Consider the following 16836-nt stretch of genomic DNA (forward strand, 5'->3'; position numbering starts at 1 on the left):
GTGAATATTTATTACCTTAATGAGCGGAGCCACGTGATCGCTCGGCCGCAGTAGCTGCTGGCGCCGGAATGAGATACTGCGAAGGTGTACAGGAAGGTGAGTAGGAATTATTATTTTTTTAACAGGTACAGTGCATACAAGGATAGGGGATAAGGAGCCATGCATACAAGGATGGAAGGGAGGAGCCATGCATACCAGGGCAGGGACCAGGGCGCCATGCATACCAGGGCAGGGACCAGGGCACCATGCATACAAGGATAGGGAATAAGGAGCCATGCATACAAGGACGGTAGGGGGGGATCCATGCATAACCAGGACAGGGACCGGGGAGCCATGCATACAATGATAGGGGAAAAGGATCCATGCATACAAGGACAGGGAACGGGGAGCCATGCATACAAGCACAGGGACCGGGGAGCCATATATACAAGAACAGGGATGAGGGGACAATGGACACCCGGCTTATACTCGAGTCAATAAGTTTACCCAGTATTTTGTGGCAAAATTCGGTGCCTTGGCTTATACTCGGGTCGGCTTATACTTCAGTATATACGGTAACTAAATTGGCAAAGTAACACAGCCGATATCCACAGTGTGTGGAGGAAGCTCGACTCTTGAGCCCTGTTCACACTTGCAGACCCCAGCACGGACATACAGGTGCGGCCATATGCACTAAGGGGTTAGACGCGTAGACCCAAGTGTATACTCTGAACACATTGAGACCCTCTTACCTCCGCAGTCAGCTGCCTCTGGGCTTCTTTAGATGCCTGCAAATGAATTCTGAACTCCTCTTTCTCTATTGCACTCTGTTGAAAACAAAATATGCGTTTTCTAATCAGGTTTATAAAACATAAGCACATTTTTTAACTAATCTTTGTTTGGCGTTCTATACTTATTTATTTATATAGCGTCATTAATTCCATGGTGCTGTACATAAGAAGGGGGGTTACATACAAAGTTATAGATGTCGTTAACAGTAAACAAATTTACAATGACAGACTAGTACAGAGGGGAGGGAACCCTGTCCTTGCGGACTTACATTCTATACAGATCTATTGCAATACCTAAATTACAACATTACACTCAAATTAAAAAGTTAACTGTTAAGAGTTAAGGAGAATTAAGCAGTTGGCCCATGTGGCTGCCTACTGAAAAGCAGATTTCTGAATGTGGTTAATAGAGCAAAGCTGCAGCTCAGGCATAAGAAGAAAATGTAAAAACAACTAAGAACAGGATACACATTCTGCATAATCACTCAGAAACTGGCAGGTGCAGATACATACCTCCCTCAGCTTGTGCTGGAGGTCCACGATCTGTGACAGCACAGTGGAGATCTCCTCCTGGTACCGTACGATCTCCTCAGACTTACTTGACAGCTCATCAGTCAGTTGACTGATATGGGCATTGGATTCCCCTAAAAAGCAATTTTTCAAAACTTGAGAATTTGTTGCTATACATATTGCTATTAATAATTATGCATATGGTTAGTTTAATGCTATCAACATATCAGTATATATTTATAAAATTATGGAAATCACAACAGATTAAAAAAAAAAAAAAAATCTGGATACCCATTAGACAAGACAATAACATATGACCATAATTCACAGTAAATCACTAAAACCAGAAAAAAAAAAAATAAACAAATGGAGGACATAAATTATATTAGTCAGTAAAGCCATAACAAAACAACGGCATATAAAAAGCCAGATGGTGCTATAGGTGTACACACACACTATGTATACAAGCTAAACCCATCCTACATACATAAATGGGTTACGAAGAGTGATTTCAAATACATCAGAGGACCATCTATACCAGAGACTTGTTTCGCCAGAAATGCTTCATCCATGGGTCATATCTGATGAAAAGTGTATTTTGAAGAAATACTTGAAGAAGCTCCCTTGGCAAACAGTATTTAAAAAGTATCGCAGTATTTAAAAAGGCTTTGGCCTACAGAAGAACCAGAGGCCAGTATAAAGCTTCTGTTTGCCAAAGCAGCCCATCGGCACCCTGCAATTAAGCTTCAGGTTAAAAGGGGGCATTGAGCTGAAAAATGAAATAGTGGTCTCTTAAAAAATCAGCTGCATAGAAATACATGAAGCTGTTACGCTCGGGTGTAGAGAGCCACTGACCATTCTGTGCACTGCGTTCTAATCTCAGCTTGATTTATACGGCCGTATGACTGCGCCCTCAACTTTTGAGTAGCATTTACTTGACTGCTGCCAGATGTCAGACAGATCGTGAGCTATCAATAATGCTAAAGAGACCGTTGCTGGGTGGGCAAACAATCTTGGCAGGTAGAGGCTCAGGAAGTGCTCAGTAATGCCCAAAGCACTAAAGCCTCAGTCTCATTTGCATAGTAATGAAAATGGTAACTGTTTTTACCATTGATTAACATGGGCTGTGCACTACACTGCGGATTTGATGCAATTCCGTGCATCCAAAAATGCTGTGGATCAGCATCAAAATCCGCAACGTGTGCACATAGCCTATATTTACTGTATTTTTTTAAAATTTATTTGTGTGTGGGGAAGAGGTTGATCTTCTACTAACAGTTTCCCTTTAAAGCAACAAAAAAAAAAAAAAAATCAAATTTTTGTTTGTTCTTGCGTAATGTGGCATATGTTCATTTTCTACAACAATTAATAGTGGCTACTTTTTTTTTAAATCAGTTGTACATTGCAATGCAAGTTATTTCATTTTCACGTACACTGTATGATCCTTTTAATTTATCTCCCTTTATTTCTCTGTCATCACTTAGGCATGAGAGAACAGTGTTTCTTCTGATTAGAGTCTGAGTAATCACAGCATTATGAACCTCTCCCCAATAACCAAGACATAAGATGCCAACCAAGTTTTATTTTTATTTTTATGGATTTGTGAGCATGTGACTCGTCAAATTGCAATCATTAATTATTATAATATGACTCCTATCGATCAGAAACATGCTTACTGGAAAGTAAACTAATCTGGATACATTTGCGATATCAAACTTCGACCAAAGGTAGGCAATGTGATAAAATAAAAAAAAATACTTTGCTCTGGTGTTCTGCTTTACTCCACTGCTTCCCGCAGGCCCTTTATTTTTTTTTTAAACTTGGTTGAGGCGCTGAGATACCCGTCTACACACATGACCACTGCATTCAATCACTGGTCTACTGGCTTGGCATGTGGACGCTGAGGCTAGTGATTAGAGGTAATGTGCAGAGATTTACATCACTGCGGTAGTTGAGTAAACAAGGACCATCAGGGAGCAGCACCAGAGAAACAGCGCTGGAGCAGTGTGACATGTAATGGGGGCAAATACATTTTTCTGTAATTAAACCACATTTTCTACATTGCCAAACGTACAACCTTGGAGTCACCACTGATTGTAATGCTGCTTTATAAAACACTTACTGATTTCTTTTACACAGTCGATGACCAATTGCTGCTCTTTTTCTTCATATGATATGGTCTCTGTTGTTAGATGACAGGCCTAAAGTAAAAGAGGCAAAGACATATGTAATTGCTTGAGTGAATGTGAACGTGTATACATATATACATGATACACAGTGTATATACAGCACAGGTCAGGCCCAGCAATATTCATTCATAGGTTCTAGTAAGTAGCATTGGATCTCCATGATTCTTCTCCGCCGAGATGCAGTGTTGTCTCTCCACTGCCAGATATAACCTTCACACAAGGTTTGTTTGCCGGGTGTTAGATGGCTGCCTCAACTACTGTATTGCCCAGCGTGCTGCGGCAAAGCTCCATGACAGGCCGGAGATCAGATAATTGGAAAGTATTCCTTCACAAAAACTATAAGAGGAGTTTTCCAGGCTAACAAGAATAGTCAGCAGTCACTATGTGAATCGCATACTTGTGATCACGTCACAGTACAGGGAACATAGGAGAATCAAGACAGTGTGTACAATGCACACTGCCAGGATACAGCAGTCATACTTGTGATCACGTCACAGTACAGGGAATATAGGAGAATTGTGACTGTGTACAATGCACACTGCCAGGATACAGCAGTCATACTTGTGATCACGTCACAACACAGGGAATATAGAATCGTGACAGTGTGTACAATGCACACTGCCAGGATACAGCAATCATACTTGTGATCACGTCACAGTACGGGGAATATAGGAGAATCGTGACTGTGTACAATGCACACTGCCAGGATACAGCAATCATACTTGTGATCACATCACAGTATGGGGAATATAGGAGAATCGTGACACTGTGTGTACAATGTACACTGCCAAGATGCAGCAGTCATACTTGTGATCACATCACAGTACAGGGAATATAGGAGAATCGTGACACTGTATGTACAATGTACACTGCCAGGATACTGCAGTCATACTTGTGATCACGTCACAGGACAGGGAATATAGAAGAACCGTGACACTGTGTGTACAATGCACACTGCCAGGATACAGCAGTAATACTTGTGATCACGTAAAAGTACGGGGAATATAGGAGAACTGTGACACTGTGTGTACAATGCACACTGCCAGGATACAGTAGTCATACTTGTGATCACATCACAGTATGGGGAATATAGGAGAATCGTGACACTGTGTGTACAATGCACACTGCCAGGATACAGCAGTCATACTTGTGATCACGTCACAGTATGGGAAATATAGGAGAATCGTGACACTGTGTGTACAATGCACACTGCCAGGATACAGCAGTAATACTTGTGATCACGTAAAAGTACGGGGAATATAGGAGAATCGTGACACTGTGTGTACAATGCACACTGCCAGGATACGGCAGTCATACTTGTGATCACGTCACAGTATGGGAATGGGAAATATAGGAGAATCGTGACACTGTGTGTACAATGCACACTGCCAGGATACAGCAATCATACTTGTGATCACATCAGAGTACGGGGAATATAGGAGAATCGTGACACGGAGTGTACAATGCACACTGCCAGGATACAGCAGTCATTCAGTGACTGCAGACTTTTCCTATCAACCTTTGAAAATACTTTTAAAGAATGCACAATTAAAAAAAAAAAAAAAAAAAAAGTATTTGAATTCTTATTTTTAGATGTATTTTATGGTTTCTGATTTCTTTGTTGCTGCTTATTATTTTATTGACTGTAGCTTTGGCATACCTGCTTGTAGATCTGCAAGTCCTGAATCTAGTGGTCATTCCCAGGGAAGCATACTAGATTCTCTCCCTCCCTCCTTTCAGAGTTTTAGACAGTGTGTCAGACACCTCTCAAATGTAGAAAGTGCAGGGTGTGAACAAAACTGCACTGTGACGAATAAAGACCTATGGTGCTAAGGGTAGGGATAGCAAGAAGCAGGGGAATAACGCAAGAGACTACAGGAGCAAACTACACATATGTCTTTGCAGTCTGTGACCATGGAGCAACAGATGCAACCAGCTAGTACACACAGGTTTGCATAAGAACTGAATACAAAAATGACTGCATATATTTAAAAAGAGGTTGTCCACCATATGGGAATCATTCTATTTCTTAAATGCATGTTTTTTTTTGGCTAAAAATTATTTGTATTTATTGGGTTTCTTTTCCAATATTTTTTATTATTTGAATTTTAACAGAGACATGGCGGGGGAGGGGAGGGGATTGGAAGGTGGAAGGGGAGGGTAACAACAAACAAGCAAAAAGGAGGACTACAAGGTCCCAGCAGGTTCTTGCATTAATGTATATAAAAGGGTAAATGTACACTCCATTGTTACATAACAAAAAAAAAGAAAACATGGATTTTTTTGATAACTCACCGTAAAATCCTTTTCTCCAAAACGCTCATTGGGGGACACAGATACTGTGGGTGTATGCTTCTGCCGCTAGGAGGCTGACACTAAGTGAAAAAAAGAGGTTAGCTCCTCCTCCGCCATATACACCCTCGCCCCTATTGCGGGTGAAAATCAGTTCGGTGCCAAAGCAGTAGGACAACAAAATCAGTCTTAATACAGGTACAATATGTCCAAAAACACCACCCTTATATCAAATTAGTAAATGCATATAAATTTAAACAAAACAAGGGCCAACTGGCTAATAGGGTGGGTGCTGTGTCCCCCAATGAGCGTCTCGGAGAAAAGGATTTTACGGTGAGTTATCACAAAAATCTATGTTTCTCCTTCGCCTCATTGGGGGACACAGGACTGTGGGACGTCCTAAAGCAGTCCCTGGGTGGGAAGTTGACTCACCGATCCAAGCTACATGCACCTCCTGTCTAAAGGTGTGCCACTGCTGCTTGGAGAATCCTTCTACCCAGGCTCGCATCCGATGAAGCCTGAGTATGGACATTGTAATGTTTGGTAAATGTATGCAGGCTGGACCAGGTTGCTGCCTTGCAAACCTGTTCCGTTGAAGCCTGGTGCCGAAGCGCCCAAGAGGCGCCCACTGCACGAGTAGAGTGTGCTCTGATCCCTGCTGGAACCGGCGCGCCTCTGATGTGGTAGGATTCCTGAATAGCCAAATGAATCAATCTGGCTATGGTCAATTTTGAGGCAGCGAGTCCCATCTTGCGAACTTCAGGGAGCACGAACAGCGCGTCTGCCTGACGAAAGGGTGCCGTCCGTGACACGTACCTCCTGAGTGCTCTCACCGGTCCAACGTATGAAGGGCCTTTTCCACACGGTGTACCGGTGCTGGACAAAAAGAGGGCAAGACAATATCCTAATTAATGTGAAACGAGTAAACGACTTTGGGCAAAAAAGGAGGAGCTGGTCTAAGAACCACCTTGTCTTTATGAAAGGTCAGAAACAGGGCTCGACAAGATAGCACTGCCATCTCAGAGACCCGCCTGATTGAGGTTATCGCTACCAGGAACACCACCTTCCAGGAAAGGTACCTCAAGGAGATATCCTGAAGCGGTTCAAATGGAGCTTCCTGCAGAACACTTAGGACCAGGTTAAGGTCCCAAGCGTCCATAGGCGCCTTATAGGGAGGTACCAAGTGGGGAGACTCCCTGGATGAAAGTCTTCACCTGCAGATTGGTAGCAATTCTGCGCTGGAACGGACGGATAAGGCCGATATTTGTCTCCTGAGGGAACTTGGGGCCAGGCCCGAGTCTAGGCCCGACTGGAGAAAAGCCAAGATGTTGGGGATCGAGAATCTCAGCGGAGAAACACCGCGGCCTCGACACCAAGCGAAGAACACCTTCCAGGTGTGGTGGTAAATTCGTGCTGAAGCAGGCTTCCGTGCACTAATCATTGTAGCGACCACCTTGCTCCCGAACCCCGCCTGGGTTAGAATCCGAGATTCAACGGCCATGCCGTCAAACACAGGGCCCCTGAGTTCGGGTGGCAAATCGGCCCTTGAGAAAGCAGATCCGGGCGCTCTGGTAGGCGCCAAGGGACGTCGATGAGTAGCAGCAATAGATCTGCGTACCACGCTCGACGGGGCCAATCCGGGGGCCAGCAGAATTGCCGGCCCTCCTTCCGTCTCGATCTTCTTGACGACTCTCGGAAGTAGTGGCAGCGGGGGAAATAGATATGGGAGGCGAAACTGGTTCCATGGCAGAACCAACGCACCCACCGAAATTGCCTGCGGGTCCCTGGCCCGAGCGACATATGTGGGCACCTTGGCGTTCACTCTGGAAGCCATCAGGGTCCACAACCGGTGTTCTCCACAGCTGACAAATCAGCTGGAAGACTCCGGGATGTAGGGACCACTCTCCGGACGCAAGACCCTCCGGGCTGAGAAAGTCTGCTCCCCAGGTTTCCCACGCCCGGGATGTGAACTGCCGAAATCACCGAGTGGTTTGCTTCGGCCCACCGAAGACCATGCCCTACCTCGCGCATGGTTGCTCTGCTGCGGGTTCCCCCTTGATGATTTATGTAAGCCACCGCCGTGGAGTTGTCTGATTGAATTCGGACAGGGCGGCCTGCTAGAAAGTGACGAAACTTCTGCAGTGCCAGCCGAATTACTCGTATCTCCAATAAATTGATCGGGAGGCGTGCCTCCTGTGGCGACCACCGTTCCTGGGTTGTGTGGTGGTGAAACACGGCTCCCCAGCCGTTTCACGTGACCCTGGAGTGTCCAGGTCAGGGGGTTCATCTGAGTCGCAATCTGAGGTCTGCTGGCTATCAACCACTGGTGACGGGGAGCGAGAAGCAGAGCTTACGGATGCCAAGGCACCGAATGGACTGAGCGACACCGTGTGGATTCGTTTCCTCCGGGTCTGCCTGGAGTGAGAGCGGCCCCTGCTGGCCGGAGGCTCTAGAGAGGTGGAGGTTCCCTCTAAAGACGGCGAGCCACAGTCCCTGCCCTTATCTGGGGCTTGAAGGGACTAATGCTTTCGTAAGCGACGCCATGAACTGTGACAGTGATCGGGCCCACTCCGGGGGATTTGACACATTGGTCGGTCGCAGGGGAGGGCTCCTGGGCGCGTTCGGATTCGCAGGCTTCGCATAAACGCTTGCTCTGCGCCCGTGGAAATGCAGCCCGACAAGAGATGCATGCAGCGTAAAAGAACGTGTGCGTCTTAGCCTTCTCGGACATGCTGTATCTGTCCGCTGCTGAGGATATGGGGAGGAGGTAGCACCTCGATTTTTCCCTGTAGCGTGGCCTGTCGGGCAGCACTTACCACAGCCTGCGCCCCCCCCCCCCCGACCTGGACCTTCCTTTAAATCGCACGCCATCTGCGGCGCGCGCCCTGTAAAAAACGGTCCAGGGGAGGTACTTCCGCTCTGCGGCCTAGCTGCGCTCCGAAGCCAGGGCCTCAATTTCCACCGCCACCCAGTGCGGGGCGAGTGGAAGTGACGCGCGGCCCCCGGGGGCGGGACTTCTGGTCTCAATCTTTCCCCTACCTGACCAGGGGGGGGGGGGGGGCGCGGTACCAGAAAAATGGCGCTACTGACCGGTGCGTTGTTCCCGTCCCAGGCTCCCGCCTGATGGATCCTGACGCTGTGGGCACCAGCCCGAATTCTTCCAGGAGCCCTCCCAGACCCTCTCCTCCGATGATCCTCTTCCGCCTGCAGCGCAGGCATGTGAGGGGGTCTTTGATAAAAAATAGGACGGTGCAGGCACCCTAGCTCCATCTAACCCCGTCGGGGGGGGGGGGGGGGGTGAGGAGAGGGACCGTCCGCCAACTTGCAGCACCGCAGTCTGAGCATTGGTGGAGCAGTGGGGGCCGCACGGACTAGTCTTGTGCCTCTGTACAGCTCATGGTTTCAAAATCTAGGGGTGGTCAGGGCTAAGTCCGGCATTGTGTCCCACGTTGCGGGAGAGGATACGTGGTGGCGACACTCTCACGTGCTCGCCCGTTGTTGGTTTGGGGAAATCGGACCCTTTCAATAGGATCCGTTACCCCTGTCACATCTTCATGGGAAAAAGACGAATAAAGTCTGGAGAAAAAAAACAGACGTGTGCCTCCATGGACACTAAGCAAAAAAATTATTTCCGCCCGCAATAGGGGCGAGGGGGTATACGGCGGAGGAGGAACTAACCTCTTTTTTTCACTTCGTGTCAGCCTCCTAGCGGCAGAAGCATACACCCAAAGTATCTGTGTCCCCCAATGAGGCGAAGGAGAAATAGCGGTTGACCTGAACATCTGTAAGATACCAATTAGTTAGGGTATAGTTCTAACCATTTTTCCCCATTTTTTAGCTAACTTACCGAAATAGTTACTAGCAATTGCAAATTTTTCGCTCATATGTTTTATATAGGTTGATCCTTTCCGTGACATCTGTTAAGTTGGGAGGGGTTGGGTTTTTCCAATGGAAAGCAATTGACTGCTTAATTACCAGGAATATGTGAATTATAATGGGTCTGACATTTGGCTTTATGTTCTCCATTTCCAATGAAAGGAGGGCCATCTATGGGATGAGCGTAAATTTGCTATCATATATAAGGTTAATGAAGTCAGAGGCTTGTGCCCATAGGGTTTTTATTTTGGGGCAGTCCCATAAGATGTGAAGGAGAGTGCCACGTTGTCTGCATTCCCTCCAACACATAGGGGAGTTGTCTGGGCTTATATGCGAGAGGCGGACCGGGGTGTAGTACCACCTTGTCATTAACTTAAAATAGGATTCTTGTAATGCAATGGAGAAACTTGCTGTGTAGGTAAAATGAATATTTATTGGGTTTCATCAAAACTTTGCAGTTTACCTTCTATAGTCTGTCATGCACCGGGTATTGCTGGAGCCCATATGATGGTGAAACAGGAGAGTGCAACTTTTTTTTGGGCTTTCCTTTAGCTCTTCTCAGCTGATTTATGATCACAGACCAAAAGAAATTTGAATGTGAAGAGGAACAAAGTGCTTGAAAGAGCTAAATGGTGCAATATTTTTAATAAAACTTAAGTGCAAAAATTTATTTTAGTCCCAAGTACATGAATTCAAGCACAAAAATTTTTTTCCTTGAGGTGGACAACCCCTTTAACCTTCAAGCTGCTTTGTTTTCAATTGACAGACACACAAAATAAAGACATAAAGACAATCATGCAGAGATTCTAATGGGCTTCATTTAAAACCTTGCAGGTAAACGGACAACTGAGATAATACAAATATTGACATTTTACACACACAGATTTATAGATACCACCGTTGATCCCTCTAATCGGATTCCAGATGGGTACTTAAATGTGCACACCTGTACCTGGGAACGTAGGGCAAAATTCTCCTCTTCCAGCTCGCGCAGTTTGCCATGCAGGTTATCCAGCTGCAGCAGCCCGTGTGTGAAGGAAAAGGAGTCATTAGCACGCAAAGGGGTAGAACAACTGGAATCAGTCTCGCTCTCCTCGGAGGCAATGGACACCACCCTAAGCAGGTCATCCTTCTTAGACAGCTCATGCTGTAGCTGGTTCACCTATACAGAGAACAAGGAGTGGATCTCATATTACAATGCAATGAATAAAGCAGAGAGGTCATTGGCATCAATCAATCAATGGCATTTACTGACTTGTTGTATTGATTGATCAAAACTAGAAAAAATAATCTCAGACATAGTGGTGACATATTGTTTATCTACACACGATATACGAAGGTGTTCGTGCCTTATAGGGAATGTGTCAGCAAGTTGTTGCTATGTAATCTGAGAGCAGCATGATGTGGGGATATGAGACCCTGATTCCAGCGATGTGTCACTTACTGGACTGTAATTTATTGTTCAAATAAACTCACTGTTTTAATAGCAGGAGATTATCACTAGAGGACTAGTTGTCTCATGCTATGTAGTCCCCCTACTGTGTAACCCCGTCCCCAACACTGATTGGTAGCTTTCTTTGTACATTGATAGAAAGCTGCCAATCAGTGGTGTGGGCAGGGTTACACAGAGCTCAGCATTCAGATAACTTCTAAGTCTGCAGCAAATACACAGTGATTTTAACAAAATTGCAGCAAGCAGCCCAGTAAGTGACACATTGCTAGAATCAGGGTGTCTGTCTCTTCATCATGCTGCTCTCAGAATATGTAGCAAAAACCTGGTTTCAATGATGGCACCCATCTCATCCACTGAAGCGTGGTGTTCACCACCAGATGCCAATGCCACACACGGTGCAGGGGCGAAAGGCGTTAAGTTCCCTCACAAAAATAAAAAGCAATGTGTAGGCATAGGGACACATGGCTTTTGCAAATATACATGAAAGAAGGCCATTTACTACTAAAGTGAAAGTTTAAATGGTGCACAGCTTTCCTGCCCTCTAGGCTTTCTGCTTGCAGAGGGTGTTGACTGATGGTTCACACCAACTGGATGCTGCAGCTTCTGGACTGAACGATGTGCTCTCTGAAGCTGCATGCAGAGGCAGCTTTGTCTCTGCAGCACTGGAGGCGTTAAACACATTGGAACCCCCCAACTTCAGAGCAGTGCTCGCCAGCTGTATAACAAGAAGTTTGGAAGCGCTGTGTCTCTTACTTAGGAGACTGGCCACCTGTGTGAAACTGCAGAGGTGGCTGATAACCTAGGCAACAAGCAATAAATACAATTAAAAACTCTCCCGTTCATGAGACTGGAGAGGATTCTTAATAAAGCGATAAGCTGCTTATTTGTAACAGCACTTTGCAACTGTAGCCATTTACAAAGATGAGACAACCCCTTTAAGTGACAGATCTTGTGGTTCAGCATTTAATAGAGTTCAAAACATATGGTTCCATTTAACATTATCAAAAATGCTTACATGATCTAATGCCTGAGACAGCTGCTCTTCCAAGGACTCATTCTGCTCAGTTAAGATGTGGTTCCTTTTCAGAAGTGCCTGCCCAATGCGAGCCGCCAACTCAAGATCTCGGTCTCTCTGCATTGAAAGAGAAGGAAACAAAAAAAGCAAAACCCAACTTTAGCATTTGGTATTAAACAATATTTTGCATCTGAAAGAGAAAAAGTGTGCTACAGTAAGTATACCTCATTCAGTAATATTTCCTACAAACGCACATACAGCTGCTTCTTACAGAATTATAATTTCATCAAAAAGTTAATTTCTAAAAAACCACCTGGTGGTTTTTCCTGAGGAAGGAGTTCTGTGAGACTCTCAAACGCGTAGAATAAAGACCACTGTATTAATAATCCCGAGTTTTTAGTGATTCGCAGCGCGGATTGTCTGACCACATTTTTCCTATTCTGAATCTTCTATGTTGGTCCCTCGTTGATCTGTGGTTCTGCAGCAGCGAATCCTCCATTGCCTGTTACAAAACTCCATTTGGTGAGTGTATTACTTGCAATTGTTATCTGCACACCGGATAATGCACTATTCCGCTATTTCTCTTATTAACAGAAATAAACACTTGCAATACATCACTCTGTTTGTAATGACTATCTAATATATGAGTTTCTTAACTTTTTGATGATATTCTAATTTTGTGAGAAGCACCTGTATTATATACAGAGACCATAGTCTGGAATAACATACACCTCTTGGCCTATAAATATACTTCTCTTAGCCGTTCATTATACTTTGCTTCTGCAAACAAATAACCACAGAATCAGCAGTGCAAAGTACAGACAGGTAAAATACATACATAGCATGGAGTTCTCAAATCCCTCAGGCTTACACTGCATTTTCATATAGAAAAATTGGGGGTCCTGTGTTTTGGTTGCAAGTCTCAATGATATGTCACAATATGTGCAAAAAGATCATACAGCTCCAACGCCTGAATAGTGGCCATGTCTTGGTACTGCACATCCGCCCCATTCAAATTAATAGGGGTGGGTGAACAGTACCAGGCCACGGGTACTGTTCTGTACAGCTCCGATATTGAGCAATTCCAGCTAGGTGGTGACGGGTCAGACACTGATGACCTATCATAAGGCCACGTTTAAGTATTTGACCTCCGTATGTGTAAGCCAAAACCAGGAGTGGGACAATCAGAGGAAAAGTATAATAGAAACACGTCACCACTTCTGTATTTATCACCCACTCCGGGTTTTGGCTTACAAACAGTGATGTAAGATACTGACCAAATACTTTATGTGAAGATGGCCAAAACCATCAATGTTAAAGTCTTGGACAAGCCTCTTAAATTGTGTGAGCCTTTATAAAATAAAGAGCGGGCAGTAAATGAAATTGCTCTTAAATTGAAGAAATAGACAAAGCTTTGTAGTCAAAATCAACAACCGCATTGGTCTCAGAGAGTGCATGTGGGCTCATGCGATTGTGCGCCCTTACTCAGGAGACATGGTCGGCAGCCTGTGTTTTCTGAAAGCAGAGAGGAGGAAACAACGTCATCTTTGGTGAGACACTAATGTAATTTCCTAATATTAATGTGCCAATTGGCTCCAAGGTAGATCTTCCCATAAAGAATACGAGATACACACCTCTGTCAGCAGATGCGTTAGCATGTCTGTGTCATTGTAGCTTCTCGTCATCTGTTCTATTCTTTCTGAACCAAGAACTGAAGCATTAAAAGGAAAAAAGCACATTAAGAGAAGGCGTAAATGCAACCAATTATACCTCTATATATTTCCTAGCTGAAAGTCACGAAGTATAAAATAATCCATCTGCAAAAGGCTTTCACCTTCTTCTGCACCAAGGACAGGTGGGAGTAGATTATCTGCGAGAGCGCAGTCAGTCTATGCCATACTCAAAGTCATGGTGGACGGATTCATTGTAATACTTAGAAGCGGCACATCCCGTGACAAATGTCAAGCAGCTTCCTATCAAAAGGATGGAAGGAAAGGTTTGTGGATGGTTTCTGCGCTTGCCGACAGTTAATGAGAGCCAAACCAGATCTCACACTTTGCACTGACGAGGGGCAGTACCCCGAAACACAGTGTCTGCAAATTGAGATTCTGGCTTGGCTTTTATCCTAAGTCATGTAACAAGGCTCGTTAGAGGGTCGACATTGACTTTTAAGATTGCTACTCCCAATAGGTGGCACTAGAGTTCTAGTCCTCTTCCTCTTTGAAGAGACAATTTGCATAATTAGCATATTTCCCAGAGGAGCATTGCGGCTTTAAATCTACTCATCTTGTCATGCTTATCATGTCATTTGGAGAAATGATACTTCTTGGATACAGGATATAAAACGAAATGGTGGTTTATTCTACGCGTTTCAAAGTACAAACGACTTCTTCATCAGGAAGAGACCACAAGTATACCTAACTAGCTTCCTATGTAATATTATGGAAGCACTTAATTTAAAGGGAATCTGTCAGTGACTCCCCTGAAGCCATCACACACTGGTTATATGGTCATGTTACTATATGGTTAAGTGGGGAGGGGAAAAAAAAAAAAGGGAATTTTGATACATATGAAAATGACTAGATGGAGGCCTGATGCTATCGCATCGGGAGGGCGGTAATGTCACGATGGGGGCAGGCTTTGCAGTGTTGAGAATCTCTCCCCCCATGTGCTCACCCACCTATCCACTCTCTCTCCCCATGTGCTGACTTCTCCCGTCTGTGCTTCTTTGACCTATCCCCCTTGCCTGCTGTCTCTCTCATTCCTGTGCTGTGTTCTCCCCTCATGTGCTGTCCCGTTTAAGCTGTCTCCCCCCTGTTCTCTGTCTCTCTCACCCCTGTGTCTGACCGTGTACAGAACATACCACAGCTCCTGGGCAGGGGAGGAAGCAAAAGACAATACCGACATTACAGCAGGAGATCGCAGAGGATTCATTTTGTGAGGTAAAATAATGTTTAAAAAGAGTCAGTGAAACATTTTACCTCACAAAATGAATCCTCTGTGATCCCCTGCTGTAATGTCAGCATTGTCTTTTGCTTCCTCCGTTGCCCAGGGAAAGGTGGTATGCTTTATACACGGTCAGACACAGAATTTTTAAAATGAACTTTCGTTTGTGGGAAAACCACTTTAATGTGACCGGCTTCCTCTGCCTGTAGACACGTCGCACATCTGCCTCCGGGATCAGCCGAATGATTCACTGCGCCTGCGCTGAATTCGCGCAGGGCAACGGTGTTCCCCTGGTGGTACCGCGCAAGAAGCTGCGTGAGAGTGTATGAGTGTGAGTCTGAGTGTGTGTGTCAGTGTGACTGAGTGTGAATGTGAGTGTGTGGTGCGTACGGCGTATAGAGTGAGTGTGTGTGGGACAGTGTTCAGCTGGTGGTACTGCGCAATAGGTTGGTACCAGCAGCAGTTTCCATATTGAGACACCCATCACTTGAGTGTCTCAATATGGCGGTCAGTGAAATTCCTCCGCTTGGAATTCTGGGATAAGGTGACAACTGGACAGAACAGGAAATGAAAACATTACAAGGCAATTATATAAATAGATAACTAAGTACTCTGGGAGTGTCAAAGCACTTCCCAGGTCTCCCTGGATCTATTCCCAGCCCTGCCCTAACTTGCTTTGCTTGACTCAAAGCTCCATGGCTTTAAGAAACAGTCCCATTAACTTTTTTTTTTCACCCTAGACCTGCCTAAATGTTAGTGTAGAGTCAGTGTGTTAATATAAGGTACTCATCAATCACATTTACTCCAGCATTCAGAGCCACTCTGCACTTCAGACTCCCTGACTCCGCGCTTTGTGTATAAGCCGGAAGTCTATTTTACAGTGTAAGCATATGGTGTCTTCTTCTGACGATTCATAAACTTCTATGGTAAAAGGCACTTCCAGGTCACAAAGAGCACAGCGTGACCAGGAGAGTCTACATCATAGTCACGGGACTCAGAAGGGGAGTGGAATGGCTTTGGATAGACCGTGTTCCGTAAGTATATTAACACACTGACAACACTATACTAAGGCCTCCTTCACACATCCTGGTGATTTCTGTACTGGAAACGCAGTACTGGTGAAATCCGTAATCTGTATCCATGTGCATGTATGTGACACATATAGAATGAAATGCAGCAAAGAAATTAGAGTTTTCTGTATTAAAGATATTAACAGATAGAGATAGATAGCGATGAGGAACATGGATAGATATAGAGAAAATAGGTATTAGACCTACCGGTAATGATGTTTCCAGGAGTCCATCCTGACAGCACTATGGAGGACGTCCTCCTCCTCCTTACAGGGACAGGAAAGCACACGAGAGGTTAAAAGGCCATGTCCCACCCCCTTTCCCTCAGTGATTTGACAAGTACCACAAGGTGGATGATGCTAGTAACGGTTTAATGAAACAATCATATTACAGCATATGACATAACATAATACAACATAGTATAACATAACAGGGAGGGAACTACCCGTGCTGTCAGGATGGACTCCTGGAAACATCATTACCGGTAGGTCTAATACCTATTTTCCAGGACGTCCACCTGACAGCACTATGGAGAGTACCAAAGCACCTCCTCAGGGTGGGATTACTGCTTGGAGAACTTTTCTCCCGAATGCGGTTTGTTGGCCAGCTAACACATCTAGTTTGTAGTGTTTGCAGAATGTATTAAGACTAGCCCAGGTTGCCGCTCGACAAATTTGATCAACTGACGCCCCCGCCCGCTCGGCCCATGAGGCCG

General features: G+C 45.1%; 1 protein-coding gene across 5 annotated transcripts in view; it reads right to left on the reverse strand.

The window, feature by feature from the left end:
* The window catches only part of TRAK2 (trafficking kinesin protein 2), a 93852-nt gene that overhangs the window by 43464 nt on the left and 33552 nt on the right, over positions 1-16836 (reverse strand). For 3 of the 5 annotated variants that reach the window (XM_073551493.1, XM_073551495.1, XM_073551497.1), the window contains 6 exons: positions 13740-13816; positions 12106-12222; positions 10584-10799; positions 3403-3481; positions 1284-1414; positions 732-806 (listed from right to left, as the gene is read on the reverse strand). In XM_073551493.1, coding sequence (XP_073407594.1) covers positions 732-806; positions 1284-1414; positions 3403-3481; positions 10584-10799; positions 12106-12222; positions 13740-13816 — 695 coding nt within the window. The remainder of the gene's footprint in view (positions 1-731; positions 807-1283; positions 1415-3402; positions 3482-10583; positions 10800-12105; positions 12223-13739; positions 13817-16836) is intronic. The other 2 variants (XM_073551494.1, XM_073551496.1) reach the window with 1 other exon arrangement.

Source organism: Dendrobates tinctorius, unplaced genomic scaffold (genome assembly GCF_039654945.1).
Source record: "Dendrobates tinctorius isolate UK_male_01 unplaced genomic scaffold, ASM3965494v1 ptg000177l, whole genome shotgun sequence".
NCBI lineage: Eukaryota > Metazoa > Chordata > Amphibia > Anura > Dendrobatidae > Dendrobates > Dendrobates tinctorius.